The following is a 27,089-nucleotide window of genomic DNA, read 5'->3' as shown; positions in this document are numbered from 1 at the left end:
AGCGGCCTCGGTAAGAGTTACCAACGCCACTGAGCTTGAAGACCATGATGGCCAATGCAATCAGGACGGTGTCCATCAGGGTGCCTAACTCCTCGTACATACATTCACACAATGGTTGTTAACCACCATTAGATAGTCCGCGCATAACGAAAACAGAGCAGCAGTACTTGAAATTAAGGGCACGACTTGAAGGCTATTGCAAAGGCTTAGATCCTCTGATGGATACGTAAAACACGCTACTAATGTTAATGACAGTGATTACATAGAAGATGCCGAAGAACTACCATAGCGTGTTCTTGTCTAGTGTAGTCCGTCAAGCGACTAGATTTTGTAGGAATCGGAGCAGTCGACTCGGTAACGGACTACTCGGCACCTAGATGATTATTAGGGGACTATCTGCCTAAGTTAAAGCAACTACTCAAGGTAGGTCGGTCTAATGGTGTCTAGACCAACGAGCTAAAGCAGTGAGTCTGTATGATAGTGTACCCTAGCCTATCCTAAGTCTTGGAGCCCTGAGGTCAGCCAAGTCCTTCTTCCTCAATATTATTTGATGTTTTATCAGAGTGCATCGTCCCGTTGAGCAGACTGCACAGTTCTCCAGTTGTTCATCAAAATCCACGCCCTTCGAGATCGCGGCATATGAGACTTCAACAGCCTGTCGTCAGCCATGCCACCCCGACGGGATATGACGGGAGGGGCATGTTGCAAGGCATGTATGGACAATCTCTGTAAGGGCCACAGCCTTGTGATCTGGTTCAAGGAATTCTTTGCTGCTGTAGTCGGTGTTGGTACTTTAGGCGGTGGCTTCACTTTTTCCGTACTATTTTCCTCCTTTGATACACGCGGCGAGACAGTCGACACGAATACAATCCGTCACTGGCTTATCATTGCCTGGTTATTGTTTGTGTTAGCAGTCGGCATTGGGTTTACGTCATCTGGACTGTTTCAGTTCTGGAGCGGGTACCTGATTGAGAGTTTCAATGACGATTCCAAGATCCTGGCACATGTCGTGGCAAGCCTTCTGTCTTTAGTCTTGCAAGGGCTTATCGTTGGAGCGTTTCTTATGTCTGCAGTAGCGCTGTGGGAGTATGACGAATCTACCGGATTGGCTGCTGTTGTTCTGGTCAGTGTAATAGGTGGTATATTGCTTTTTTTATGGGAGCTTCAGGAACTGTAAGACGAATGCGAGAGACTGTAGCACGGACTAATTGAAGAACAGGCTCTTTTGGATGGACTATGAGAACAGTCAAACGAGCCATGCTTCTACGTCCACCGAATCCGCCGCAGAAGTCGACGGAAATGGTGCGCCCACCGGGAACAGAGCCTCAAGCCTAGGGACTGGACGCAGTGTAGCCCCCGAGGGCGGTCGCCCAGAGGTTAACTCGCCGCACGAGGCGACATGAAAGCCATACCTCCTAGTTACGAGTGCTGAATAGTTCTTCAGGGCACCCTCGCTGTTGAGAGTGGCCACTGAGGCAGATTTTGCGGCAAAGATGTAGGGTACTTCAGGGTATATCCACATCCCCGCGCAAACCTCATTTTAAGAAAGGGAATCAGCGGGTCCGAAGAGGCGGTCGTTATTTGGAATACCAATGGTGACAAATGTCTTCTCTTCGTCTTTCTTCACCCCTTTTTTCTGTTCGCTGGATTCTTTTATTTTTTGTTCTTACTATTTTCCGTTGGGAAGATGAACTACAATCGAACTGCATACGTTAGCTAAGTAGTAATAATCAACCACTCTAGTTTTTAAACTCTTCGCTTAGCTATACAACGTTGGATTTGTTCCTTATAAAGAGCTAGATATAGCTATTTACGCATTAAGAAGAGACCTAAATTCTATCTAGCATCGCGGTCTGTTAATCTACAACAGTTCTAGAAGCACCCTTTAAACGGGTTATGCTAGAGCACCTTGCAGACGCCATCCTTAAGCGCAAATCGCCAAGGTATACAGTGAGCAAAAGAACGCAATCATACGAGCCGACGGAAATAGCGCGCGCTTACTGTGAACAGACGGGAAGATTCAACCCTTAGGATGAGAAGCAGTGTAGCCTCCGAGGGCAGCCGCCAAGGGGATAACTCTCGAGCCGACATAAATGCCACGTCTCCTAGGTACGAGAGCCGGATAGTCCTGCAGGGCAGCTGCTGAGAGTACCTAGGGTAGCCACTGAGGCAGATTCTGCGGAGAAGATATATTCAGTTACCCGCCCAAATCTCATTCAAGAAAAGAAAAAGCGAGTCCAAGAATGCGGTGATTGTTCGCAATACCAATGGTAACATTTATACTTTCTGCTTCTTGCTCATTTCCGTTGATACGATAGACCACAACCGACTGCGTACTTAGCTAGGTAGTAATAATTAACGCTCTCGTTGTCAAAATCTCCGCTCAGCCAGACAATGTTGGAGTCTTCCTCCAGAAAAGTGATATTATAGCTATTCCGGCAACCTTGCAGATGCCATCCTAAGCCCAAACCACTAAGGCTTACGGTGAGCGAAAAGGAAGCAATCATACGAGACAAAAGAATGCCTAATGTGCGAGGCTTTGAACCAGCGTTACACGCTAAAGTGGCTAACCTGGGTTCGGAAATCCAATTGCAATGACCGACATGCCCTACAGTGCTTGCTTGGTCCTGATAACTAGTTCAGCGTCACAGCCTCATCAGCTGAGGCTTGCGATACAGTTCTAGTTCCTGCAGACTTTGACTACACCCGAGCAGGGCATAGGTGTCCTTGATGTCGCTCAAGGGCAGGGTGGGTCTCTTTCCGAGACAACGAGCCTGAGTGCGGTGGGACGCCCATATAAGGGACAGAGAACCACGAAAGTGGCCGGGTCCATATTCAGGCAGCCAGGACCTTCCTACGGAGAGGAAGGTCAAACGCGGATTGCATACTGGTTCCCTTTGCAGGCATGAAACGTGCGCCATCCGTGATCATCGCTATCAGAATCGCCTCGCGGCACTCCTCCCTCTCGCGCCAGATACCCTCCGTTGTGCATTCGGGCAATCCCTCTTCGTATGCCCTTTCTCTCCACAGCCAAAACATGTTATATTACTCGCACCCTTTCTCCCTCCGCTACTAAGCCCTCCCGGTCGGCCTCCAGACAGGGATGTCAAGCCACCGAGGTCTACATCTTCATCCACTAGCGCTGGGCGGCGGGGGGTCTCTTTTGCAGCCTGTTCATAATGCTTTTGCCTTCTCTTTGCTTCCTTTTTCTCTTCTCGGGCTTTTGCAGCGGCGTCCCGCTTCGCTTCGCGTATTAGTTCCGCTGTAGGATCATCTGAATCGTAGTCGCTATCATCCTCGTCCGACGCATCTTCTGAATCACTGCTACTATCGTCACTCGATTCACGCTTCGCCTGATCGAGTTCAGCCTTTCAATACCCTTGAAAACCAACAGAAAACTCACCTTCTCCACCTTCTTCCCCTTCACCCCACCACCAAACTGCATCCTCGCCGGCCTCCCCTCCTCCCCTTCTTCCTCCTCTTCCTCCCCACTTTCCAAACTATCCTCCTGATCAATCATCGCAAACCCCGCATGCACAACCCTCAGCCCTTGACCCTCTTTCTCCCTCTCCCCCCGCGTCTCCTGCACACTCAACACCCACTTTGTCTCTCCCGTCTGCGCCGCCGCCTTCGCAAGCGCCTCCTCCCTCTTCCTTTCCTCAGCAGCGAGCGCCGTCTGTAGGACCTCTTGCTCCGAGGGCGTGTGCGGTGTGCTGGGCAAAGAGCGTCCATTCGAGAGGCGCATGCGCTTGGAAGGGGGACCGTTGGGTGTGGACGGTTCGGAGGGGGGACCGGAGGCGGTTTTGGCAGCGGAGCGCTGCATGAACTACAGACAGTGTAAGCCATTATGCAATTCATGGGAACGACTTCTTTCGAGAAAAGGGTGGTCAGCTTTACCTTCATTGTCATGAGCCGGCTTGACATCGTTTTCGGGCCGTTGGATGCCATGGCGGTGCGTGTTTTGTGACGTTCTACACTTCAACGCGAGGGGAAAAGCTAGTGTATTGGAACTTTCTTTCTTTCTAAAGAGCTGGCAATGCAGCTTGGCGGATTGAGTTTTCACTGGGGCAGCTGTTGTTCAATGTTGAACATAAGTGCAGTTGGGGAAAATGTTGCGCACGGTCCGACATATCAATCTAGCTAATCTACGCACCAGCCACATTTATCAGCCACATTCAGCTATTCCCTTCATCGGGAATTATGTAGAGCACCAAAAACTCCGCATTATTTCAAGATAGCTGCGTGATCCATGCAGCAGCGGTATGCAAGTTCCAAAGTGAAGGACACGCATACATGGGAGAGATAGTAAGAAATATAGTACATTAAAAATGTGGAAATCTCTATCAATGACATACAAACTGCCTGAAGAACGTGACATGGACGTAATAATAAATACCCAATCCGTCTCAAACACCGAAATAAAACACTCGAGAAAGTTTAAGAAATCTTGAACGTGCAATGGACCATGGAACGAAGATGAAGGCAAAGAGGAAAAAGAAACTAGAGATTGGTCAGTAACAGGGTCCTCGATGATGCATAGACCGGCAAGGTGACCTTTTTACGAAGCACTCCAACCCATTTTCCAAGCCCTTTCTTCCAGTGCGCCTTTAAGAAGAAACCGGTCGAACAAAGTAGAGGTCGTTGGGTTCGTCATTCCCGAATGTCATGAATGATAGGTGATGCGCCATGCAGGTCGTAAGGAGGTGACGGAGACCTTAGGGGCGATGATGGTATACTCTCACAGCACCGATCGATATTTGGCTTAATTCGATTATCGCGGAACTCATCGACTGCGGTATTGAAATCGGGTTTTTAGCCGCAGCTGGAGCTGGAGGATGGCGTGCTTGACGAACAAGTATGATTGTCTGAGAGAGGGCCTCCACATTTCGGACACCTGGGTGGCGGAGGGAAGGAGCTCTGAGTGATGCCCATATTGTTGGTCCGTATTCAAACGGGAGTTGAAGACTGTGGAGAGGAACCGGCTGGTGTTTGCGAGCCTGACAGAACGGTATTGCGCTGCAGTTTCTTTGATGAAAAGGTGTTAGTTAGGTCTGGTCTGTTCTTCTGAGATTGCGACGGCTAGATATATATCAGATGCTAGAGTGATGAAGGATGAAGAAGCCAAAGAAGCCAAAACACCGACTCCAACCCGGCCCCATAACAAACTTTTGAGGCTAGCGGGAGCAAAACCCCTTGGGAACCCCAAGATGAAGCCATAGCGACTATTTCTCGGAAAGTGGCCGTTTTGCAAGTTGGATGTCGGTACCTCGTCCTGGCTCATGACGATCGACGACTGCCAGATACGACCCCAATTACCAATCGATCCCAAGGGTTGGAGCGTCTGTGAGCGTCCAGCGCTGTCAAGTCAGACGTAGAAAGGATAAGGCAGCCTCAAGGCAGCCTTGCCACGAGCGTTGACCCGAAAGGGCATTTCGAGCTAGTTGGGGTCCTAAAATGCGACCTTATACCCTTTGTGCGCATGGTGGGAACGATGGGAGCCCCCATGAGGCTACGGGCACCTGTCCGGGCGCTTGTGGGTACAGGTAAACGCGGGTTAGCGTAGGATGCCGGGATGTCACTGCAGGTGAGTTGGTGACGAGGTGATGGGTTGACGGTCTGGGAGAAGAGTCCCAAATATAGAGCAGCAGACCTGTCCAACGGTTACGGTCCGAGATTTTGCACGATTCAGGCGCGAGAGAAGCTTTCCAGAAGAAGTTGGCTGAGTCAGCTGTGGCTGATGTTGGTCACGTGCACGGGTGTGGCGGCTTCCATTCGATGACGTACGGATCCGACCCGACTCTTGAGCTCGTCCGATGCAACAACACCAACCTCGCGCACGATCGCGTCTCGCGATGAAACACCATCACAATGCCCTCGATACTTGGCGTTATCACCGCCATCAGCTCAGTTGCGCTACGAATCAGCCTTTGGATATTCTTGCGATGGGTGGGCATCTCTCCTTGCGCGATTGTGTACCGTTATACGCTCCGATTTACTAACTTTTGTGCGACCAGATTCCGACCAGTGTCAGTTGCTGACTCCCGTTTGTTGATTTGATAGGGAAAGCTTACAAGCACCGCCAGCTTGGTCCCCCGGTTGCAACCATCTTGACTCTCATCTATATCCCGTCGTTCCTTCTCACGATCCAGGATACCGCGCATTTCAAGCTCATATCAGATGAGCTTGACATTGTGGTCAAAGAGACATTGACTCAAGGTGACACCCCCGACTCAGAAGAGGCGGAGCTGCTCGAAGGGGCGGAGGATGCCTCCCTGCAGGAGCTGGACGTCCAGGAGACTGTTGTGTACGAGGAACGAGAGCCGAAGATCTTGCGTACTCTACTCACGGGGATGCCAAGCCCAGCCTCCGCCTTCTGGAGTTGGGTCACTTTCGGCATCAATATGGCTCTAGTAGCCATGGCGCTGGACGTAGTCTACCGCGCCCCTCTGCTGCACTCGTGCCATGATGCCTCATTCGCGCGGGCTGGATATGTCTCCCATGACCGTGCTAAGATCCTGGTTAGGGAGACGTATGCCTTTGACATCAAAGTCCTTTATCGGCCACTCGATACACCGCGGAGCCACTGGAAGCAGAAAGTCGTACTAGCGAGCCAACCCGAGTATTGGTTGACGAATGACACAGACTTCACTTTGCCCATTCAGATCGACTCCTTGCACTCTGACACGCCGTATGAGTATGTCGTTGAGACGTCCAAAGGAAATGTGACGGGAACATTTACAACGGCGCCCCGCCCAGGCCATATATCTGCACACAGCGCCCGGCAGAATAAGTATACCTTTGTCCATTCCAGCTGTATCAAGGCCCGCGTCCCCTATACGCCCTTTCAGCATCCGCTCGAGTTCCCTGGCTTGAAGCACCTCGCCCAGTGGATACCAGAGTTGAAACCCTATTTCATGCTTTTTCTAGGCGATTTCATCTACATCGATGTTCCTCGGAGATTTGGGACGGAAGCTGAGCACTATCGTCGTGAGTATAGACAGGTGTACTCGTCGCCCTCCTGGCCTGCCGTCAGTCACAATCTGCCGTGGATTCATGTGATCGACGACCACGAGATCCAGAACGATTGGAGCGGGAACACAACTGGGGTCTTCAACGCGGCGTATGACGCGTTCACACATTATCATGTCAGCGTGAATCCTCCAAGACACAGAGAAGGGCATACCTACTTTTCGTTTGTCCATGGGCCGGCCGAGTTCTTCCTCATGGATACTCGGCGCTACCGGAGCCCAGCGAGCCGCAACGCCACCGACGAAAGGAAGACCATGCTTGGAGAGCAACAGTTGGCTGACCTGCTAGCATGGATTCGTCGAAAACCCATGCAAGGGGTACGTTGGAAGATCCTCGTCACAGGGATCCCCTTCACGAAGAACTGGCGTTTCGGTAATCCCCGCCCTTCCCGAGATCGCATATGTAGCAAGTTTGGGGCTAACACATCTGGTCTAGGTATCGAAGATACCTGGGCCGGTTATCTGGTCGAACGACGCAAGATCCTTGAAGAAGCGTGGGAATTCAGCTCCCACCACGGTGTCGGCGTCGTGGTCCTGAGCGGCGATCGCCACGAATTCGCAGCCACGTCCTTCCCGCCACCACGAGACTCCAAGTGGCCCGTCAGCGCCACAGTGCATGAGTTCAGCACCAGTCCCTTGTCCATGTTCTATCTGCCCACGCGAACCTACACTGAGGTCGATGAAGAGGATGTCTGTATGAAGTATCTACCCGACGGCAACTCGAAGTTTGGGGCCGTTGAGATCACCGCGCCGGAACATAGCGATCAGAGCTTCCTCAATTACCGACTGTTCATTGATGGGAAGGAGGCTTGGACTCATACCATCTCTACGCCGCCTACCCAAGGAAGTGGGAGAGTCAGAGATGCGGTTTGGGGTTAAGACAGTTGGGGGGCCCGTGGCTGACCAAGGATGGTGTTAGAATATGTTGGTGCGAAATCCGCAAGGCGCATTTGGATAGGTACTGTAGAATGGACTCAGTTTGGTATACCACTGGAGGGACTGGGTTAGGCACATCTGGACTAGGGTCACCCAAACTTCGAAATTACGGCAACATAGGGAGAATAGGCGCTCTGGTTTTGATTGGTCGCTTGTCTGTACTTACAGAGTATCACTGTACCACAGTACTGTGTACATAGGTCCATCCTACTGCGCAGGTAGGAACCGGGGTCGTCATGGGAGGCTCAAGAAGGACAAGTGTACTGTGTATGAACATGCGGCCAAAGCGATGACCACAGGACCGGCACGATAAGACTGATGGGTTGAGATGCTGCAAGCTTAATCCAACGTTAGGCCTAGCCAACTGCTGTGCGGACAGGCATACATGGATCTTGCTCGACAAATTGCTGTATAGAGGTAAACTGTGGCTAGTAATGGTTTACGCCACATTACGGGTCACATCTGATAAGCCCCTAAGCCTCCGCAGAGGCATTCCCCAACGGTCGTCGGGTGGGTTCCGGATCCTCTCATCCTTCCCGCCGGCGTGGATCTCAACTCCTTGGGTCAGATGCATGTAATCTCGACGGCCAATCAATAGGCGCCGGTTCCGAGGCTGTTAGTATCCACAACATCCTGGTGGCAGTCCAACTCCTTGACCCGAGACCGTTGGAAACTGGCGCAAGATCTGAATAATAATCCCCTACTCCTGAATACGCGTTTGTTGTTAGACACGACGGGTGCGTGACGTTACATCGACACGCGCGATCTTCTCATGTCCACGTCCGGGCCGCTGCCTTTGCTTCATCCTCCCTGCTCCACTCCCGCGGCAAGACAGCGAAGACAAGGTAAGATGTATGTGTCTTCAACTCGGGTTCCGTCCTGTGCACCAGCCGGCCTTCCTTGAACAGCTCTCTCTTCTCCAACTCCCGCTTCGCCCGTTCCAGTCGGTCGTGCTTCGACGGCGGCACCCTTTCAATATCAGATACCTTGGTCTTGGTCTTTGCTGCCTCCCGCTCTTCCTTGAGCGAAGGCACTTTCTCTCCCCGCTTCTTCGCCTCGGCTCTCCGCATCACTTCCTCTTGCTTCTCCTTCTGCAGCCCGTGGAAAATCTTGGCCCGGCCTTCGACGTCTCGTAGGCGTTGAACGGCCTCTTGCACGGTGGCGGCGTTGGGATTGGCCCCACGGAGCCCTTCTTCCTGGAGGCCAACGCGCTCGCGGCGAACTTCGAGACGCTTCGCTTGGATTTCTGCCATGCCGATTTCGAGCCAGCCCAAGGCGCGCATGGCGGAAACGGTTTTCGTGACTTGTTCTATGCACGGGGAGAAGGTGCATATGCGAACGGCTTTTTGAGGATTGAGGGGTGAGCGAAAAGGCTTCTGGGGGTTATGCTGCTCCGTAGTATCTGCTGCTGGCGTGTTGGATTCCGAGGCTACAGACTTGATCACTGCCTGCGAAGGAGGGGAGCGGGTAAGGTGTTTCAGGGCGAGCCATGGAGCTGGAAGGTCGAGGAATATCGCATCGGCGTCAGGTTCCGTGGCGTTCTCTAAGCAGAACCCGTCCTGGTAGACGTCGCGATTTGTCACCGTGACCAACTGGCTGAGACCGTGCTCTTCTAGCTCATCCCGGAGTTGCTTCGCCCTCGGGGCGTGAAACTCGAAGCTGTAGACATGGCCATTGCGCTTCCGCCTCTTTCTAGCGGCCGCACCAGCAGCATTTCCGTCGGAAGTCTCCTCTTGTTCAACGTATCCATTGAACACTGCTCTTACTGCCGCATGTGTAAAGCTTCCACTTCCTGCACCAGCCTCAATGATGTGGTCCCCCGGTCGAATCCGCAATCGCTGTAGTATATAGCTGTAGTCCGGCGTGTAGACAACCTGCGTCCTATGCGGCAGACACAACGTCCACGTCTCCGGGCTCGGCGGTATCAAGTGCGCGAACCCACTGCTTGCCGTAGCTGCCCTCACCAAACCACCGCTTCCCTCCTCCTTCGGAGTTCCCGCTTCCTCATCACCCACATCTCCGGCTTCGCGCTTCCGCTTCTTGGACCTTGAGCTCCGGGATCCGGTGTCGATGACGGAGGCGAGGATTTGCGTGCCCCACGGTTTATGGAGAAGAGTGCTGTGCGGGAACGAGCCGAAGCGCGTGTTCTCTACTTTGCCTTCGGCGTAGTCGGAGTCTGCGGATGTCGAGAGGATGGCGGGAATGAGGTGGTCGCGCCGCAATTGGAGGATTCCGAGACTGTTGGGCGCGGAGACGGGACCTGGGTCTAGGAAGGGCGACGGCTGCGGAGCCATGAGGTATAGGGCTATACGCGTTATATGGTTACTGAATGGTCTTCATCTACGGTGTTGAAATTGTATTTTTTTGGTCGGCGGGGACAGTGCCAAGACCTCCGCTGACAAGGGCCTCCGCCATTCACAATGCTGTCGGTCCTTGCGATGTGACACGACACCATCGGCTCTCTATAGATTGACTCATCTGGGGACCTCTCGTCTCTCATATACCTTTCCCGTCACTCCTTGTCGCTGGTTTTGAGCATCGCTTGATGGTGCTTTCCTTTCACACTGTGACTCGGCGCATTTTCCTTCAGCATTCCAGCACATCAACCACCACGCCGCAGCTGTATCTGAGAAAGAAGTTCTTGAAAACGACTATTCGAATCTTTCCCATAGCCACTATGGCGACTCGCACGCAGCCGCCATGGAAGGAGCCGACTTCTTCTGTTCCGCCAAAGTTCAAGGTGTGTTATCATCCTCTCTCTTGGCCCATTTGGGATATTCCAATTTATGCTAATTGAAGTATGTATCAGGTGTACAATTCACTCACCAGGACTAAGAATCCCTTCATCCCGCTTGACCCTGAAGGAAAGGTGGTCACGTGGTACTCCTGCGGACCTACAGTATACGACGACGCACACCTCGGACATGCGAGAAATTATGTAACAATAGACATTCTCAGGTTTGTAATGCTTGTCTGTCTTTGTATTGTCCCGTTGGCTGAGATTTATAGACGCATCGTACGCGACTATTTTGAGTACAAAATAAAGTTTGTGCAGAATGTCACCGATGTGGACGACAAGATCATTCTCAGAGGCCGGCAACAGCATCTCCTTGCGGGTTTCAAGCAGAAAAATCCGGAGGTGACAAAAGAGGTAGTAGAGGTTGCCACCAAGGCATTTGACGCATATGTGACCAAGAACCTGCCCCTTCTGAGCCCCAACTTACGACCAGAGGATTTCAACAAAGAGAGCGCTGAGAAATATGGCGCTGTCATCGCTGGCAAGGCGCTTGATGGAGAGTCATCACCAGGCGACAATGAAGCCAAGATTAAGATGCACTTGAAGACCGCAGGCGCAGCAGCGACAGCATTACTTGCCCCTACATATGCCGCGGATGACTTCTATATGGGTATGGAGGATGTCCTGCTTCCATACCTGGATTCGCTATACGCGTCGTCAATAGATGCCAACGACCACAGCGTCTTTACGAAACTCACTCAGAAATATGAAGCACGGTTCAACGAGGATATGCGGAATCTAAATGTCATGGATCCCGATGTTGTTACAAGAGTAACAGAGTACGGGCCCCAGATAGTGGAGTTTGTGCAAAGGATCATCGACAACGGCTACGCATATGCGACTTCGGATGGCTCAGTCTACTTCGATATCCAGAGCTTCGAGAAGACAGAGGGAAACCACTACGCCCGTCTGGAACCGTGGAACCGCAGCAACCAGGCTTTGCAGGCCGAGGGAGAAGGAGCATTGATCAAAAAAACTTCGGAAAAGCGCAGCGATGCTGATTTTGCTCTTTGGAAATCTGCAAAGGCTGGAGAGCCGGCATGGGATTCGCCATGGGGTCCCGGCAGGCCTGGGTGGCATATCGAATGCAGCGCTATGGCAAGCGACGTCCTTGGAGGGCAGATAGATATCCACTCTGGTGGCATAGATCTCTGCTTCCCTCACCATGACAGTATGTTTTCCTCTTTCCTTGACATCGGAAGTTTGCCGCCGCTTTGGGAACATTGTTAGCACATAAGCATAAATCTAACCTCTCCACAGACGAACTGGCCCAGAGCGAAGCCTACTGGAATCAGCCAGGAAAAGCCCAGTGGATTCAGTACTTCTTACACATGGGCCACCTGAGTATCTCGGGGAGGTAAGCGAAGCGTTATGAGTTACCGCATAGAGATGAGAAAGCAATCGCTGACAGGTATCAGCAAAATGAGCAAGAGTCTGAAGAACTTCATCACAATTCGCGATGCATTGGCCCGTGGGGACTGGACGGCACGGAGTCTGAGGATAATTTTCCTCCTCGGCGGGTGGCATGACGGTGTTGAGGTAACAGATGACCTGTCTAAGGCTGGTTCGTCCTGGGAGAGCTACGTTTCGAACTTCTTTTACAAAATTCGGGACCTCGAAATCCATCCCAACACCGGCTCAAACGGGACCGAAGACGAGAAGCTTCTGCAGTCATTCGAGGCCGCAAAGGAGAAGCTCCACAACGCACTTGCAGACTCTTTTGATACCCCTACGGCAATGCGCGCTATCTCGGATATTATCACAAGTTACAACTCCGCAGATAAGTCTGGTCTTTCCGACAAAGTCTCTTTCGAAATCGCACGTTGGGTCACACGCATGGTTCGCATATTCGGTCTTGACGGCTCTGCGGATCCTCACGACGGCGGCATTGGATGGGCTGGCACTGATATACCCGCCGAAGCAAAAGATTTCGTCTACGCCGCCTCCCGCGAGCGAGACGAGGTCCGACACCACGCTATTGCTGGCGATCTATCACCGGAACTTCTGACTTCTATCATTTCCAAAGACAAGCCGGCTGCACAGCAGGAGGGTGCAGCTGCTCCTTATGCTAAGGTTTTGTCTACCTTCCAAGAGGATCTCAAAAGCCTGGCAGAGAAGAAAGCTCCCGCGAAGGACTTCCTCGCTCTCTGCGGTAAGTTTGCACCTGCTTCGTCACGGGTCAAAGGCCAAGATGACTGACTACGGGAGACCGGTTACGTGACCTGGACCTATGGGACCTGGGCATTTACCTTGAAGACCGCGAAAACGCGCCCGCTATGGTACGCCCCGTTGACGCCGAGTTACGCACTGCTCGTGAGCAGAAAGAGGCGCTAGCGAAGCAAAAGCGCGAAGCGCGGGAAAAGCGGGAACGCGAAGAGGCGGAGAAGAAGGCAAAGTTGGCCGAGCAAGCAAAGATCAGTCCTCAGGAGATGTTCAAGACTGCGGAGTTTAGCGCATGGGATGCTGATGGCCTGCCTACGAAGGACAAGGACGGTGCGGATGTGCCGAAGTCGAAGATGAAGAAGCTCAAGAAGGAGTGGGAGAAGCAGAAGAAGTTGCATGAGGAGCATCTCAAGAGCGTTGGGTCGTCGGCGTAGACTATGGGGGTGTGAAGTGGTACACCACAGACTCAGGAGGCATGTGTCGGTGTATTGCCATTAGAACTTCGTACATCATGTGATATCAAACTCTTGAGCCAATGACTTGGCCACAATCTAGCGGCGATCTACATCACCATATGGTTCTGTAGCATCTCCTTCCACACCCGCGATGAGCGGGTTACCGGAATCATTCATCGCACACATTATACGTGATCCATTTAATCAACCGATCATGACCATCAAATCCCACCAGATTCACCCCGGTGTCAGAATCCATCGTCAAACGCAGGTTGCGACATCGCCAGTAAAGTTCCCGCTTCTCGTCAGACATGCTCGTCTCGACCTGCTGAAACAAGCGAACAACCTGAAACACGTCCGCACTTCTCCGCACCCACATCACCATCCACCAAGATCAAAGTGCAGAAATTCAAATTCCCCCGGGGATGGCGCCTTAGAATCGCCTTAAGATGCTTTCTGGCGAACATGTGTTTGGGGCTTAGACGGAGGACGGAGATGTGCAGGGCGAGGCATTTTCCCGTCAAAGAGGGAAAGATGTTTCAAAAGAGTGTGCTTGATCTCATCGAACGCCACTGGAGGACGTTATAACACCGTGAATGCTCGCGCAGAGAAGTCGAATCCCCACACAGCTCTCTTCGGCGTACAGCGATCGCGGCATTTCATACTCATCACCTTCACAATAACCTCGATTCTACCACAGAGTTCGAATCTGATATCGCTCCTATACCGAAACCCTACCATCCACAATTTTTTTCCATACACTCCCTAAACCCACCACCATGTTGACCAACCGACGATCAATGATGGCGCCCTCCAACCCAACCTCCCACCGCGCCTCCACCTTCTCCCACCGCACCACCTTCACGGAACCCATCCACGAAACCACCACCGCCCCGCAAAGCAAGACACCCTCCATCCTGACATCCACCACCCCCACACTCCCAGGCCACATTATAAACCGCGTCCTCGGCACCGTCCACGGCATCACCACCTGCGCGCGCAAAGACACAAAGTCGTTTCTCAAATCCGTGGGTGTCGGCAACGAAGCGAAGAGCCTGACGCACATGCTGTATCAGGCGCGGGACCAGGCGATTGAGCGGATGGTGAGGGATTGCGTGGCGCGGGGTGGGAATGCGGTTGTGGGGGTTGGGTTTAATGAGAGTGAGGTGCTTGGGTTTGTGCAGGTGAGCTGTTATGGGACGGCGGTGTTTGTGGAGAAGGAGGAGGGTGGTTTTGGGTATAAGTGAGAGGTATGGAGAAGGTGGTGCAAGGAAGCGATTTTTTGAAGAGACGCAAGAGTCCAATGGGGCAAGAAGGCCTGCTCGTCTGGCAATGAGCAGTTGAAGAGGGTTGTTGGCACGTGAGCTGGTGTTCACAAGCTCTGCTGTGGCCACATCCCAAGCATTCGATCAGTGCATCGGTTACCAACTTGCCCTTTTGGATGGAGAGATCGGTTGGTCAAGAGCGGAAAGGGTCGCGAGCATTCTCGCCGGAAGGATCCGCATGTGAGACCGCCAGCACCCAGAGTGCAGAACACTGCAGTATTCACGCAATCCGCTTTCTCTTTCTTATGTAATGTAGCGTTTCGATTTTGCATTCTTTCCAGTGAACAGCACTGGCTGTTTTTCCTGAAATATAACTCTACGATATTCCATTGACACCAAACAGCACTTTGGTTTCGCCCTTTTCGTGTCGGAGCTTCTGGGCCATCATATTCTACTTCACCAAGTCCGGAAGGGAGGCTTGCATGAATTATGTTTGGGAGTAGAATCTGGCATTATGAGGGCAATGCGAACGATTGCCAACGCCATCGCGTACCAATGTTTGTGGTACGATGTGTATGAAGTAATACGTTTCGGTGCCATGTAGCTTGATATCTATGTTTGCATTGAGGCCTAGCTTCCTGGGAAGTCATCTGCGTCGCCCGAGCCTAGTTCTCACGGTCTCAAAATCGAAGCAATATCTTGTAAGTGCCATACTTCCCCAGCCAACTGGCTTCGTTAAACAGTGTCCTACTTGAGCCGAATGAGCTGCAGGGCCAGACGTTCACGGATTGAATACTAATATGGTAATCTGGGAGTGGAATAGTCCTGCGGATGATCCTTTTCCGGACCAGCAACCCCTTTCAGACTGCGAAAACCTGCTTCCCCCCGAACCATGTCTGCCGCACCTTCGCATGCAGCAAATCTTCAGCCTCGAAACTCATATCCACCACGACGAAATCAGCTTCTTTCCCGACCTCCAAGGACCCGAGCCTCTCCTCCTCAAAGCAACTCCAAGCAGTGCCCCTTGTCGCGGCACTGAGAGCTTGCGCAACCCCAAGCCTGAAGTTCTCGTTCACTGGCAGATCCCCGGCATCTGGCTGTCTTGCAGATTTCCTCGTTGTAGCCACATACAAATTGGACATCGGGGCATGCGGAGCGGTGGGACAATCCGACCCTATAGCAAGGACAGCCCCATTGTCGGCAAACTCCTTGTACGCGAAGGCGCGCTTCAATCTCTCGGGCCCTAACAGTTTTGGCCAGGCCCGTAGGATTGCCGGGTCCGCATGTACCGGCTGAACTGAAGCAGTGATACCGAGCTTCCCTAGGCGTGCCGCATCCTGCGGAGATGTGAGCTCCAGATGCTCGATTCGGTGGCGCTGACCTGGTTTTCCGTATGCTTCGAGAGCATTGATCGCATTGTGTACAGCTTGGTCGCCAATAGCGTGCAGGGCACATTGCAATTTGGCTTCACAGGCCTTCTTTACGACGGGGGCTAGCATGTCAGGCGTCCAGATAGGATCCGGGGATTCTCCGTTGTGACTATGCGGTTCAGTCAGCGCGGCGGTGCACGCGTCGATGACACCGTCACAGATGATCTTTATGCCAACGATGCGCAGATCTGGTGAGGTTTCCTTATTGAACTGGTGGAAGAGCTCAACAGCTCGAGTGACCTGTTCCAGCCGGTGTGCCTCGCCTTCGCCAGGAAGTACGATCCAGTGCGCCGCTATCCTCAAAGGCAAATGGCCACCCAGCTCCTCCCGTAACGCCAGTATGGCCTCCCATGCGTTCTCGTCCATCGCCATATCTATACAGCCAGTAACGCCCACCTGGTGATAAGCTGCGACGGCGGCTCGAAGCGCCCCTTTCTTCTCCTCCATTGTCGCTACCTTCGCCAAATGGGGCCACACAATCAAGATCGCGGCTGCTTCGCTCAGTAGACCAGAAGGGTTCCCAATTTCATCTCTTTCGATGCTGCCTCCCGCAGGGTCAGCCATATTCTGCACGCCCATCTCAGCCAACGCAGCACTGTTGCACCAAGCCGAGTGCAAGTCCTTGGAGTCAATGAAGATGGGTCGGGGATCCAGGTCATCCAGCATGCTAGCTTTAGCCTCGCCGTTGGTCATGGAGTGCATCCAACCCGAACACAAGATTCTCTCCTTTTCCGGGTTTTCGAACGCGTACGTCTTGATTCGCTGGCGGATCTCGGATAGGTCGTTACACCCGTCGAGCTTGACTTTGTGAAGGGCTTGTCCGAGGAGCAGGAAGTGGCAATGGCCATCTAGGAATCCTGGTAGAATAAAGGAGTTTCTTAGGTCTTGTGTCACTGCGGTGTTTTTGTACATTTGTATTTCTGGAGAGTCGGATGGTCCTATATATGCGATTTTGCCGTCCTTGACCACCATGGCGGTAGAGAATGAGGCTGCCGAGTCTGCGCCGTTGAAGAATCGTCCATTTATAAACAATAGCGTGTTTTCGGTGTCAACCATGGTGATGGATTTGTTTGTATGGGTTGTGTAGTGCAAGACCGTGTATTCGGTGTTGGGGGAAGTATTTATCAAATTCCCGTTCCGGGCCGAGGTCGGAGTGCCGATGCTATCCTTTCATTCTGTCCATCTAGGTACATGAACGAGCCCCGTCCATTATCAAAGTATTCATAAACGCAGGGGTAGTTGGATTGGCTGATATATGGGAGAGGCCAGTGAAGCATGAGGAGAGGTGGGGTGGTGTGTCAATGCATCCTCCCTAGAAGGGTAATCAGGAACACTACGTCGGTTCTATAAATCGACAGGACACCATTTACGTCAACTGCATCTAATCTTAAGGTGATTCTTTTGGAATAATACCGATGGTTTAGCCGCGAAATAGTTCGTAAATCTCAATCACATGATATCCACGTGACATGGTACTTTCACCAACGGTTTAGAGTTGTGAGCTCTTTTTAAAATATTACCATTCAAGATGAGACCGGGGATGAACGGGGTAACGAGGCCCTCAGGATTCTCAGATGTTGGCTCAAGCCCTTTGGCATACTCATACACCCCAGACCTTCTTACACTTCTTCGATCTGCTATTCTATGGAAGATCTTCTCCTGCAATGCCTCGAACGTGTCCCAAGGGCCTGTTATTTGTACAAGGAATACAATCCATTGGCGGGCGCAGACCGCATGGCGTCAAAGCTACACACATGTGCCCCCTCATAATCATCTCGCATCTCTTGCACAAACAAAACGCATTAGAAAAACAATTCGGGACCCTTTCAATTGGGAATAGTTTGTAACACCATCAGCCACGCATTCTGATCAAGTGAGGGAATATATGCATCACTAAAATCTAAACCCTCGCCCTTTCCCACCCTAGGGTACAGTACTCCTACAACACGCTACATGTACAACGACGACCCAAAAACCGAACGTCTTAACAATCATAACCTCGTAAACATAAATGAAGTCTACCTTCCAAGGTCAACCTCTCGAACGGCAACGAAGGACTTCACTGGTTTCTGCATGTAACCTCGTGTATCTGTTGGCCCGTAAGTCTCCGCGAAGGTCGGAACGGGTTTGAACTTTGGACTCGTCTGGCGATTACGATGTCTGATAAAGAATCTGTTTGGTCTTAGCACCGACAAATGACATGTACGAAATGCGCAACTTACGATATACCCGCCAGCAGAGCGATGAGGAAAGGTGCACCAAGTCCCACACTCAATCCAATTATAAGCTTGTTACTAACTCCTCCCGTCTTTCCCTCAATTGTCTCAGGTATATTGCTTTGCGACTCTCCATCGTTGTCACTGTCTTCTTCATCTTGCGCGGTCTCCTTAGGCGGGGGTGGCACATAAGAGACTGGGCTACCACTTGTTTTTGGAACACTAACAGCGTTGGATCCAAAATCGACCGATTTTGTCACAACATTCTGCGCTGTAGCAGGTACTGTGAAGTCCGCGCCGGAAGGTATTGCGGTCGTGATTGTTCTTGTCTCCACTGATTGTGTGGTACTCTGTGCTGACGCAGGACAGTTCACTAAACCGGGTGTCATGCAACTAACACCAGTATACGTCACCTTAGTGGTGACTGTGGTAGTTGTCAAGTCCTGTCGTGGTCTCACTGCTGGCGTAGGAGTGATCGTTGGCGTCGCAGACGCCGTTTTCTGCGCAGCACATAGCTCCCCAATTTCCGTGTAGAATATGGGAACGGAGGTTGTAGCCATCGGTCCCCAGGTATTGTCACCGATAGCTATTGTAGCTCCAGCTGCGGCACCCAACGCGAGTTGATATGACTGGACTACCTGCAATTTGCAGTCTTCTTCCGGCGCGAACGTCACGTTCGTAATGAACTCTGCCACATTCGCGAAGACGCCGACTTCTATCCCACCGCCAACCGAGTCCAAAGCGACCGTCCGATCGAAAAGCGTGAACTCGGGTATTGACGGGGAGACAAGCTGAAAGCCGGCGTGAACTCCCACGCGCAATGTTGCAGAGAAGACCACTCCTGCACTCTGGACGGTGACAGGGAGAAACTCGAAACGAGCACCGTTGAAGACGATGTCCGAAATGTCGTCCGCAAACAGCTTGATATCAATGGCGGCGCCGTCTTCTAGCTTGATATGAAAGCCGCTACTAATATCGACCTCGCCTTCCACGCTCAGGATAAGGTCGACCGCGAAGATGATGCCAACTTCCAGATCCTTGGTGATGGAAATACCAAGTGGGGTGTTTGATCGGTACAAGCTCAGTTCATAGATAGAACCCAGACTCAGAATCGTGTTCATATTCATGTATAGCTCCATACCATCGAACTGAAAACGAAGGTTGCATTCCGGAATAGCTGGAATATCCAGGTCAAAACTGGCGTTAAATGTCGGAAAGGCAAAGTCAGCGATATCGATGCCGTCGTCAAAGTTGTCCGCGACACCTTTGACATAGTTGAAAAAGTAGTCATCAAGCGACTCGGTAAAGTTCTCTACGTTTCCGCGCACTTGATCCAGTGTCTCAGAAAGAACCTGGCTGGCATTGAAATTGTCATCGATGGTAAGTTCTACCGTAGCCGTGCCCTTGATATAGCATTGGGTGCAGACAATTTCGATGCCAGCAGTGGCGGACAGTGACGATCTGTTATTTTGCGATAATTGTTGTTCGTGCTCGCTGATACTGTGTCAGTTTGATGATTTATCTCCATTTAAGGCCAGGAATAGGCTGGGCACTCACAACTTCAATAGCACCGCGTCATCCCAACTGCGATCCAGACTTGTGCTGTTCTTCAACTCGACTTCTCTCTTTTGGACAGCAACCTCAGAGAACGCACGTCGCACGGCTTGATATGTATCCCATGTCGATGCTCCCGGTGCATTGCGAACTCTATATGCAGGGGCAATGGCAGCGCTAGTAAGAATACTAAATGATAGATATAGACAAATGCTGTAGATAAGACTGAAGGGCGACATGATCAAACTAGGATCATCAGTAACCGCACCCTATTGCCAATTTGAAAGGAACGGGCTTTGAGGCAAGAGAAAACAAACGGACATGTGGCTCCATATCTAGACTTTGAGCGGTACGACGTGCCTCAGTTGTTTTTCTTGAGTAGGCAGTGCCCAAGAGCTACGCCGCAGTACCACAGCCTACAGGAAACAGTTAGTGTTACGTTCCTGCAGGGTCCGGAACAGGATCTGCACGTTGCCGTGTACCGCACACATGCGGTCAGCATAGGAGTGATAAGGGAATTGGCTGTGGCTGCGACACAGCTGGACACCTGATGATGATGGTCTTTCATTCAAAATAAAAGGGTGGAATTTCCCGGAACTGGAATATAGATTTTCGAATGTTTTGAGGTATGCGACAAGGAACTTGCCTCAATCGCAGCTCAGTTGAGAAAGTCTCGCGGCTCCTACCAATAATATGTACCCCGTAGTTCGTGTCGGACAGGCCTTGGTCAGTGACGGGGTTGGTGTTTCGTCTTACGGACATGCAACCAACCAACCTGGGGCTGCAACAGCCTTGCACAGCCTACCAGGAAAGCTGTTGTTTCACATTTGCAGACTACAACATTCGCATAGCCTCGCGCAGCTCGCGCAATTTCAATTGAGGTGCCAAAAGGGGCAGTACTGTAGTTACACGAGATAGATACGTGACCAATCGAGAGAATGTTTCCGTTTACAGGGTTGCGAGATGTGACTGTGGCTACCTTTCAAACGTTTGCACATAAACTCCTACTTATACTTCGGACTTTGTAATCATTCAAAAGCACCAAAAAGGTGTCATACCCGGTTTGTGCAGCTAACTATCCCTTTACTCTAGCCTCTAGGGCTAATAGCCTGCTCTTGTGTCCAGGCGGGGTCCATTGGCAGCCAATCAGAATGTCGCGCTCTTGATGTATCTGCCAACCACGGTCGTGCTCGTCAGCCTCCAGGTCTGGCTGAAGTGACTGACTGAACTGCTTGACTGACCGACGCTCGCTGATAGCGTTCCCAGCATAGGGAACCGAAGGAGACCTACTGACCCGACCGTAGGTATACGTAGGTAGGGTGACCCCCTAGCCGGATTGGTGCTCCAGAGAAGCAGGGTCATACTGCCTTCCCAAGGGTTGTCAGCGGCTGGCTCAACGTCCACATTGGAACGGTTCGCCTGCCATCTCTTACTGGCGTGCTTGCCCTGCTTGCTCGGCCGCCTGGTTGGAAAGGATTTTCCCTTCGCCGATCTGTTCGAGGGTCCCAGCAAAAGCCGATTGTGCTTGCTGCACCGCCCCAGGGCTGTCAGAGATACATACTCCAGCACTGAACTTTATCTATCCAGTAGCTAAGGTTTTCTCGCTCTAGTTGCTAAGGTTTCCTCCCTTAACTGGCAATTACACTCTGGAGTCCAAGGCACGTTTGATTTAAGAGTTGCAGGACAAGCAGGCTTACTGAGCCGCTTCTTGACGTTGCGACCCACTTGTCCGGTTGACGGCTGCTTGCGCAGATGCTTGCTAAGGTCCTGTGGGGCATATAAAGAATGGATTGAGTTGGTTAGGTTCTTCACTCATCCGCAGGTTGAACCAGTGTATTAGAGGAGAAAAGGCGACTAGAGCCGCCTAAAACCTTGGTAATCTTTTCTTGACCTGCGGACTAGATGGCAGGCAACATCGCCCCCTTCCTTAACAACTCGTCGCCATACCCTTGGGACTATACGCGTCTGAATCTGCAAGTGTTGAAGGAAACTTCACCTGATTCCTACACGACACTCTTCTATTTGTTTTACACTGTTTACTGTTTTATTCGCCTCTCTAGCACATGCTGTTTTGGACTGTTTACTAACTCTCTATTTTCCATCTTGTGTAGCAATTGCAATATTCTTGTATTCAACGTAGGAAGAAGTGTTTATAGGAATGCATCCGCTTTCCTCACTCAGAAGCAAGAAGGCGCTTGATAGATACGCGATTTGATGCGAAAACTATGTTGGACGGAGCCTAGAAATTTGGACCTTGGTGGTGAAGGACGGGTCAATTAAGTTACTACGTGAGGCATTCATTATCTCGATCCTTCTCCACTCTCAGCTCTCTTCATCCGAACTTGAGTCTGCATGCGCACATTGTGAGGCTTGTAGAAGCATTGTATAGCATGGAACCTTCCATTGGGACGTCCAATGTAGTTTATCTTTTTTCAATCACGCTGGTTTTACTGAAATCATTCAGAGCGAAGTTCGGTGAAAATTGAAATCAGTTCGAGAGTGCTCCCAGGCTAGGCCACAATCGCTGATAAATGTTCACTCCTGTACTACGTACTAGAATAGATTAGAGGGGTTAATGCGCTTAGTTATTTGTGGGCACTCACAGCATTCAGCTTTTCTGCCCAGCGCTCATAAGAGCAGTCCTTGGAGGGAGGTATAACTTCGAACGTTTCGCTCCCTCCACGGACAACCCGGGTCCACATGCCAGCTTCAGTCAATTTCTGAGCAAGCGGCCGGTAGCCCAGTACGGCGCTTATCGTCTGCTCTGAGAGAGCGCCACCATCAGGGAACCCTAGATGTAAACTGATTGTCGCTCCTGGCTTCAATATCATGAGACATTTCTCTAATTGAGCGGCGGACTCGGGCTCTCGACCCAAGTCCGCCCACATGCCGAATCCAGTTGAGTGACCATGTCGCAGATGGGAAGCTTAAGCCCCCGCCAGTCCGTTCCTTTGATGAATCCTTCCGATATATCGAACCGAGAGTCCCTGTCGTAAGCAACCACATCTGTGAAGATAGTGGTCCGATAGTAGTTCTCGACCAACTCTTTTAACATTTCTTCACCGACGAAATACTCGCCCCAACAGTGATTCCGTTCCTCTTGTCCGTGATTCGTGCGCTCCATTACTCGACGGGACTCAGCAGGCCACATCCCACCAGATTCGACATGCCAGCATCCAAAACACATCTCGGTCTTATTCCTCGTGGAAATGTGCCTGTATATCATGTCCCGTATCTCTCGCGGCAGTCGTGTCATGATGGCCTCGCACAACTTCCGACAGGAATTTTGCAGCATGATATTTGATCACAGTGTCAACCCGTATGAGCCGGTGTTCCCTCTCGCGCTTTGCAAGAAGACACTGTTTTTTTAGTGTGTGGGCCACATTTTTGGCCGCATGATATTCCGCCAGTGACCTGGCAAGAATGGTGAGCTTACACTGAGACCATCAACACTGAGGTTTTACATACTCTTGAATCTCGACGCGGGCTTCTTCATTATCCATCAGAAACTGATTGAGAGGGCTGATCTTGACTGCGCCTGCTGATGACGTGCCTTGGGCCTGAGATAGGCGCAAGTCTTGTAACATCGTTGTTGCCGCGGTCACATCGTCATTCTTGTTCGTAGAAGACAAACTCGCTTCATCCATCTTGCGAGCTGTTGCGACCGTGGTCTTTGCGGTCGACGTGAGGTTGCTCCCGTGGAGAGTGTAGTGGAGAATGCAGGATGTGTTTTGACAGAGGAAGGAGGAACTAAACCTAGCGCCAAGACCTGGCGGTCAAACGACAGTTACAAAGCTCGAAACCTGGGGTCGTGACTGTGATAGTGTCCCGTGAAAGCTTTAATTTTTGCATAAGAAGAGTAAGCCCGAACACAACAGGCAACGAGCAAAAGTGGCGGGTCTGCGAGGGTGATTGGTTCCTCTTGAGAAATCACGTGGCCGGAGCCAGGCATGCATCAAACGCGCAAACTGCATTAGACAGAAGTTCAAAACTTAAACCACAAGTTCCAACCGAATGCTTGTTGGCAATGTGCTCAGCTCCAGCGAGTTTGGCGCGGGAGAGAGTCTCCTCTGTTTCTTTAAGGACTGCTAGAAGCGCGGATACAAGATCACTGTTTCCAGACCAGTCAGCGCTGTTGTTTTTTTATCACTTGATCGAACCTCTATAAAAACACGCAACTCTTAGTTCCAGCACGCCGATCCACGCAGCTGCCATTCTTCACAACCCGTCCTATGCCATAGAAGGCTACTTAAGCACGAGCCTAATATTGCCCCTTGGAGGTCCATGTATTTCGCTATTTTCTGTAACTGCAAATAATAAGAAATATCTTAGAGTATGTAGCAAAGCAGCCAACGCTTTAGCGGTTATTTTGAGAAGATATTAAGACAATATCAATGCCAAAAAGTCCAGTGTGGAGGTGCAAGATGAATCACGCGAACCGAGGAATACACTGAAACCGGACCGAGATGCCATTCATGATCCTGGTCCTTTGCAAGTTTAAACAAATACAAAAGTTTATGAAGTATCATATAGGACTTGACTATCATCCAAGTTACATCAAGCTAGATCAATACACACATGGGCACCTAGGACCCCTGAGCAGCCCTTCTCGCAGGATAGTGTTGTAGGTCAACTGTTGCTTCCAGTATGTTAGTAAAATTAACGACTCCAAAACTGTTGCACTATAGCACTAGTACGAGTGGCTGCATATCAAGAACTCCCAACAAACAGTTAGAACTCGGTTTCGCTGTTGGACATTTGGCACCCGATACGCTAAACTCGGGGCTAAAAGGTCTGGAAACATTGACGCGGGATACTTATACTCCACTGGTTCCGCTATCCACTCAAGAAACCCTATGGACAACCCTCCCACCCCAACCATCCTGGTAGAAATTGTCTTTCACTCAGATTGTGAGCCCACGCCAGATCAGCCGGCACGAGTAAGGGTAACACTACACCCAACGTCCTTCAACCATCTGGCAGTAGGGAGCTTACTCATAGTTACTGCTATGTTCGGGGGCTGAGAGAAAGCACGATCTACAGAGCCGGACGAAGTTTACCATTATGTACCAAAATGCACCGTCGAAAGAATAGCTAAAATATATTCATGGAAGGCTCTATATACACCTCCGCCCGGTATATGATGGTTGTTCGGTCACAATGTTTCAGTTTCTTATTTGTTTACGTCAAGTTATCTCCCACGTTTCCAGTGTGACGAGGTTTGTGTGTTAGCAACTAGTCTGTTGAGAAGCACTAAGGGCAACCCGATTGCTTCGCATCACACTACTCAAGAGGTCATCTGCATAGGTGGTTCTTACTTAAATACCGACTTATAATCATTGTTGCATTTTGTACAATAGCGGATCACTCCGGAAGTCGAGCAAAGTCGACCTGCCCGAGATTTGATCCACTGAGCTGCCTTGCGGGAGTGAAAGCATCAGGTGGTACATGTCTTGATGTTTTGGCAGATCACTCCAGAACTCGACCAGAGTCGACCTCCTCGAGACTCAATCCACTGAGCTGCCTTGAGGGAGTGAAGGCACGAGGCAGTTCATGTCTTCATGTTTCGGCGGATCTCGTCTTCACCGCTTGCACTTATCTGCGCTGACGGCATTTTCACAAGTTCAGGTTCGGCTGTGAAAGGTTGCTCGGACAGGGCATTCCGGCATGAAAGCTTGGTTCCAGATTGGAACGTATATAAACAATTCAAACAAGTCGGAAGAGCGCGTATATATTTTCTTCACAACCTCCACTCTAGTTTGTATTGAACGAACTGCACTTCGTGTCACAACCCAACAACGGCAACTATCATGAACGGTGGTATGACCACTTTGCTACGGCGCAAGCGCGAGCTAGAAGCAAGGGCTAGACCCCGTGCACAGGAGTATACAAGGTACCGCTGCCTACACGCGCATTGACTCCAGATTATACGGTTTGTTAACATGTTCCCAGGATCATGGACCAGCGTCGACCTCTTCTTCGCGAACTTGAGCAGATGACCATGACCTATACGCAAGAGAGCCCAAGGTACAGTAATCCTCATATTCAATAACATGTACGTCATAGTATGTTGACAGTGTAATTTCGTAGTGTTCCCGAACAGCAGGAGGACCTTTTCCGTCGGATCGCCTCGTTGGACCGCCATGTTACAGCGATACTTGTGGAACACCAGGTGGACGTCACAGAGTACGCGCAGGTTACTTGCCGAATTATCTGCGAAAGAATGCAGCAGAGGCTTCCAGTAGAAATCCGGTTCATGATTTACGGCTACATGTCCACAAAGTCGAAAATCGGCATTCTATCTTACGCGACCGAATCCGAGGCAGTGTCCGACGCTGAGGAGGAATCGTCCGACGAAGAGCCACTCCCTCTCGACTTTGATCCCGTTACATTTGAAGAGGTGCATTGCTGGGATCCCCAGTTCGTTGGTGAGCAGACTTTGAAGGAACTCGCGGCGAATTTCTTCGACTTATCGCATTTCGTCGTGGAACTCAGCAATAGGGCGCAACCCCTTCGAGAGTTCTTGCTGACGGACCCAAACCACTTCGATTTCCTAGCCTGGACCTACGTCTCGAACATCTCCATCACCTTTGAGGAGGGGGAGTACGATGCGCAGAATCCAGCTCGGAAGATTCTCGCAGAGGCTCTGTTTACGCTCAAGCCGCAGGCTAGAATTAACCTGGACCTGCGTTGCGAGGACTTCCCCAGAACTTGGGTGGAGTCCCAGAAAAGAATCGCCCTGACCTACTTGCCGCTTGCATCTCGACTGCGAGCCGCGGGCTACATAGTGACTGTCACGATTTGGAAGTCCCGCTGGGGTGATAAAATCATTGACCCCGATGACGAATGTTCTGCTGAGGCTTGGAGCAAGAAAATTGACGCGGTATGGGGAGTGTGGAAGAGGCAAGGGAGTTAGACGTGTCTCGAATGCCGATTAGTAGGTTATTATCGAAGTTTATGTGTTGTACTGAAATCTAACTATAGAGACGCCGAAATTAAGATCAATGAATGGTAGAGCAACTGTCTTGCAGATCTGCCAACGATGTCAGGGACCATCAAAGTGTTCCTTCTTGGTTTGGATGGAACTGAAACAGCAGGCTGATTCGGGTGCGAGTAGCCCCAGGCAAGCAATGAGTTACCGTGCTCCTTGTTGTGCTACCCTACCTGCGGCTGTGTACTAAGTTGGAAATTCATCAAGCAAGCCAGTACATGATGGTGTGTCAATACCTGCATACTCCAATTCGT

At 51.1% G+C, this 27,089-nt stretch overlaps 10 protein-coding genes across 10 annotated transcripts; 4 read left to right on the top strand and 6 right to left on the bottom strand.

Moving 5' to 3' along the window:
• Positions 1-2,936: 2,936 nt before the first annotated feature.
• EI97DRAFT_447571 (uncharacterized protein) lies at positions 2,937-3,948 on the bottom strand (the record flags this gene model as incomplete). The annotated part of the gene is made up of 3 exons (XM_033800102.1): positions 2,937-3,353; positions 3,404-3,826; positions 3,898-3,948. The coding sequence occupies 3 exons, from the start codon at positions 3,946-3,948 to the stop codon at positions 2,937-2,939; spliced, it is 891 nt and encodes a 296-aa protein (XP_033657430.1).
• Positions 3,949-5,868: 1,920 nt separating this feature from the next.
• Positions 5,869-7,907, top strand: EI97DRAFT_454837 (Metallo-dependent phosphatase; the record flags this gene model as incomplete). The annotated part of the gene is made up of 3 exons (XM_033800582.1): positions 5,869-5,946; positions 6,015-6,026; positions 6,084-7,907. The coding sequence occupies 3 exons, from the start codon at positions 5,869-5,871 to the stop codon at positions 7,905-7,907; spliced, it is 1,914 nt and encodes a 637-aa protein (XP_033657429.1).
• A 44-nt stretch (positions 7,908-7,951) lies between these two features.
• EI97DRAFT_104770 (uncharacterized protein) lies at positions 7,952-8,574 on the bottom strand. Its single transcript, XM_033792918.1, has 3 exons — positions 8,350-8,574; positions 8,131-8,302; positions 7,952-7,989 (listed from the first exon to the last, which is right to left on the bottom strand). The coding sequence occupies exons 1-2, from the start codon at positions 8,412-8,414 to the stop codon at positions 8,137-8,139; spliced, it is 231 nt and encodes a 76-aa protein (XP_033657428.1). The 5' UTR covers positions 8,415-8,574; the 3' UTR covers positions 7,952-7,989; positions 8,131-8,136.
• Positions 8,575-8,734: 160 nt separating this feature from the next.
• Positions 8,735-10,258, bottom strand: EI97DRAFT_447569 (tRNA methyltransferase complex GCD14 subunit; the record flags this gene model as incomplete). Its single annotated transcript, XM_033800101.1, has 1 exon — positions 8,735-10,258. The coding sequence occupies one exon, from the start codon at positions 10,256-10,258 to the stop codon at positions 8,735-8,737; it is 1,524 nt and encodes a 507-aa protein (XP_033657427.1).
• Positions 10,259-10,641: 383 nt separating this feature from the next.
• Positions 10,642-13,358, top strand: EI97DRAFT_369035 (uncharacterized protein; the record flags this gene model as incomplete). Its single annotated transcript, XM_033795164.1, has 6 exons — positions 10,642-10,704; positions 10,774-10,922; positions 10,974-11,932; positions 12,022-12,118; positions 12,180-12,913; positions 12,970-13,358. The coding sequence occupies 6 exons, from the start codon at positions 10,642-10,644 to the stop codon at positions 13,356-13,358; spliced, it is 2,391 nt and encodes a 796-aa protein (XP_033657426.1).
• Positions 13,359-13,992: 634 nt separating this feature from the next.
• EI97DRAFT_104741 (DUF74-domain-containing protein) lies at positions 13,993-14,688 on the top strand. The gene has a single exon (XM_033792917.1). The coding sequence runs from the start codon at positions 14,159-14,161 to the stop codon at positions 14,624-14,626; it is 468 nt and encodes a 155-aa protein (XP_033657425.1). The 5' UTR covers positions 13,993-14,158; the 3' UTR covers positions 14,627-14,688.
• A 549-nt stretch (positions 14,689-15,237) lies between these two features.
• EI97DRAFT_429659 (amidohydrolase family protein-like protein) lies at positions 15,238-17,360 on the bottom strand. The gene has a single exon (XM_033797491.1). It carries the CDS (start codon positions 17,128-17,130, stop codon positions 15,505-15,507), a length of 1,626 nt encoding a protein of 541 aa, XP_033657424.1. The 5' UTR covers positions 17,131-17,360; the 3' UTR covers positions 15,238-15,504.
• Positions 17,361-17,929: 569 nt separating this feature from the next.
• On the bottom strand, positions 17,930-20,200 carry EI97DRAFT_390529 (uncharacterized protein). The gene is made up of 3 exons (XM_033796223.1): positions 19,848-20,200; positions 18,297-19,784; positions 17,930-18,246 (listed from the first exon to the last, which is right to left on the bottom strand). Exons 1-3 carry the CDS (start codon positions 20,081-20,083, stop codon positions 18,093-18,095), a joined length of 1,878 nt encoding a protein of 625 aa, XP_033657423.1. The 5' UTR covers positions 20,084-20,200; the 3' UTR covers positions 17,930-18,092.
• A 2,179-nt stretch (positions 20,201-22,379) lies between these two features.
• EI97DRAFT_438987 (uncharacterized protein) lies at positions 22,380-23,491 on the bottom strand (the record flags this gene model as incomplete). Its single annotated transcript, XM_033799534.1, has 4 exons — positions 22,380-22,397; positions 22,448-22,635; positions 22,731-23,059; positions 23,313-23,491. 4 exons carry the CDS (start codon positions 23,489-23,491, stop codon positions 22,380-22,382), a joined length of 714 nt encoding a protein of 237 aa, XP_033657422.1.
• Positions 23,492-25,654: 2,163 nt separating this feature from the next.
• EI97DRAFT_454830 (uncharacterized protein) lies at positions 25,655-26,760 on the top strand (the record flags this gene model as incomplete). The annotated part of the gene is made up of 3 exons (XM_033800581.1): positions 25,655-25,737; positions 25,797-25,871; positions 25,935-26,760. The coding sequence occupies 3 exons, from the start codon at positions 25,655-25,657 to the stop codon at positions 26,758-26,760; spliced, it is 984 nt and encodes a 327-aa protein (XP_033657421.1).
• Positions 26,761-27,089: the final 329 nt, after the last annotated feature.

Source organism: Westerdykella ornata (assembly GCF_010094085.1).
Source record: "Westerdykella ornata strain CBS 379.55 unplaced genomic scaffold EI97scaffold_2, whole genome shotgun sequence".
Taxonomy (NCBI): domain Eukaryota; kingdom Fungi; phylum Ascomycota; class Dothideomycetes; order Pleosporales; family Sporormiaceae; genus Westerdykella; species Westerdykella ornata.
Note: the sequence above shows the minus strand (reverse complement) of the source record. Positions and strands in the feature narration are given on the sequence as shown.

What these genes read in the sequence shown, in the direction of transcription:
- EI97DRAFT_104770 (XM_033792918.1), bottom strand. Translation starts at nt 8,414, where the DNA reads ATGTGGCGTAAACCATTACTAGCCACAGTTTACCTCTATACAGCAATT. An exon ending in ATTTGTCGAGCAAGATCCAT is followed by an intron (nt 8,303 to 8,349) that starts GTATGCCTGTCC and finishes CGTTGGATTAAG; the next exon opens with CTTGCAGCATCTCAACCCAT.
- EI97DRAFT_104741 (XM_033792917.1), top strand. Translation starts at nt 14,159, where the DNA reads ATGTTGACCAACCGACGATCAATGATGGCGCCCTCCAACCCAACCTCC.
- EI97DRAFT_429659 (XM_033797491.1), bottom strand. Translation starts at nt 17,130, where the DNA reads ATGGTTGACACCGAAAACACGCTATTGTTTATAAATGGACGATTCTTC.
- EI97DRAFT_390529 (XM_033796223.1), bottom strand. Translation starts at nt 20,083, where the DNA reads ATGTCGCCCTTCAGTCTTATCTACAGCATTTGTCTATATCTATCATTT. An exon ending in GACGCGGTGCTATTGAAGTT is followed by an intron (nt 19,785 to 19,847) that starts GTGAGTGCCCAG and finishes ACACAGTATCAG; the next exon opens with CGAGCACGAACAACAATTAT. An exon ending in GCTCTGCTGGCGGGTATATC is followed by an intron (nt 18,247 to 18,296) that starts GTAAGTTGCGCA and finishes AAGACCAAACAG; the next exon opens with ATTCTTTATCAGACATCGTA.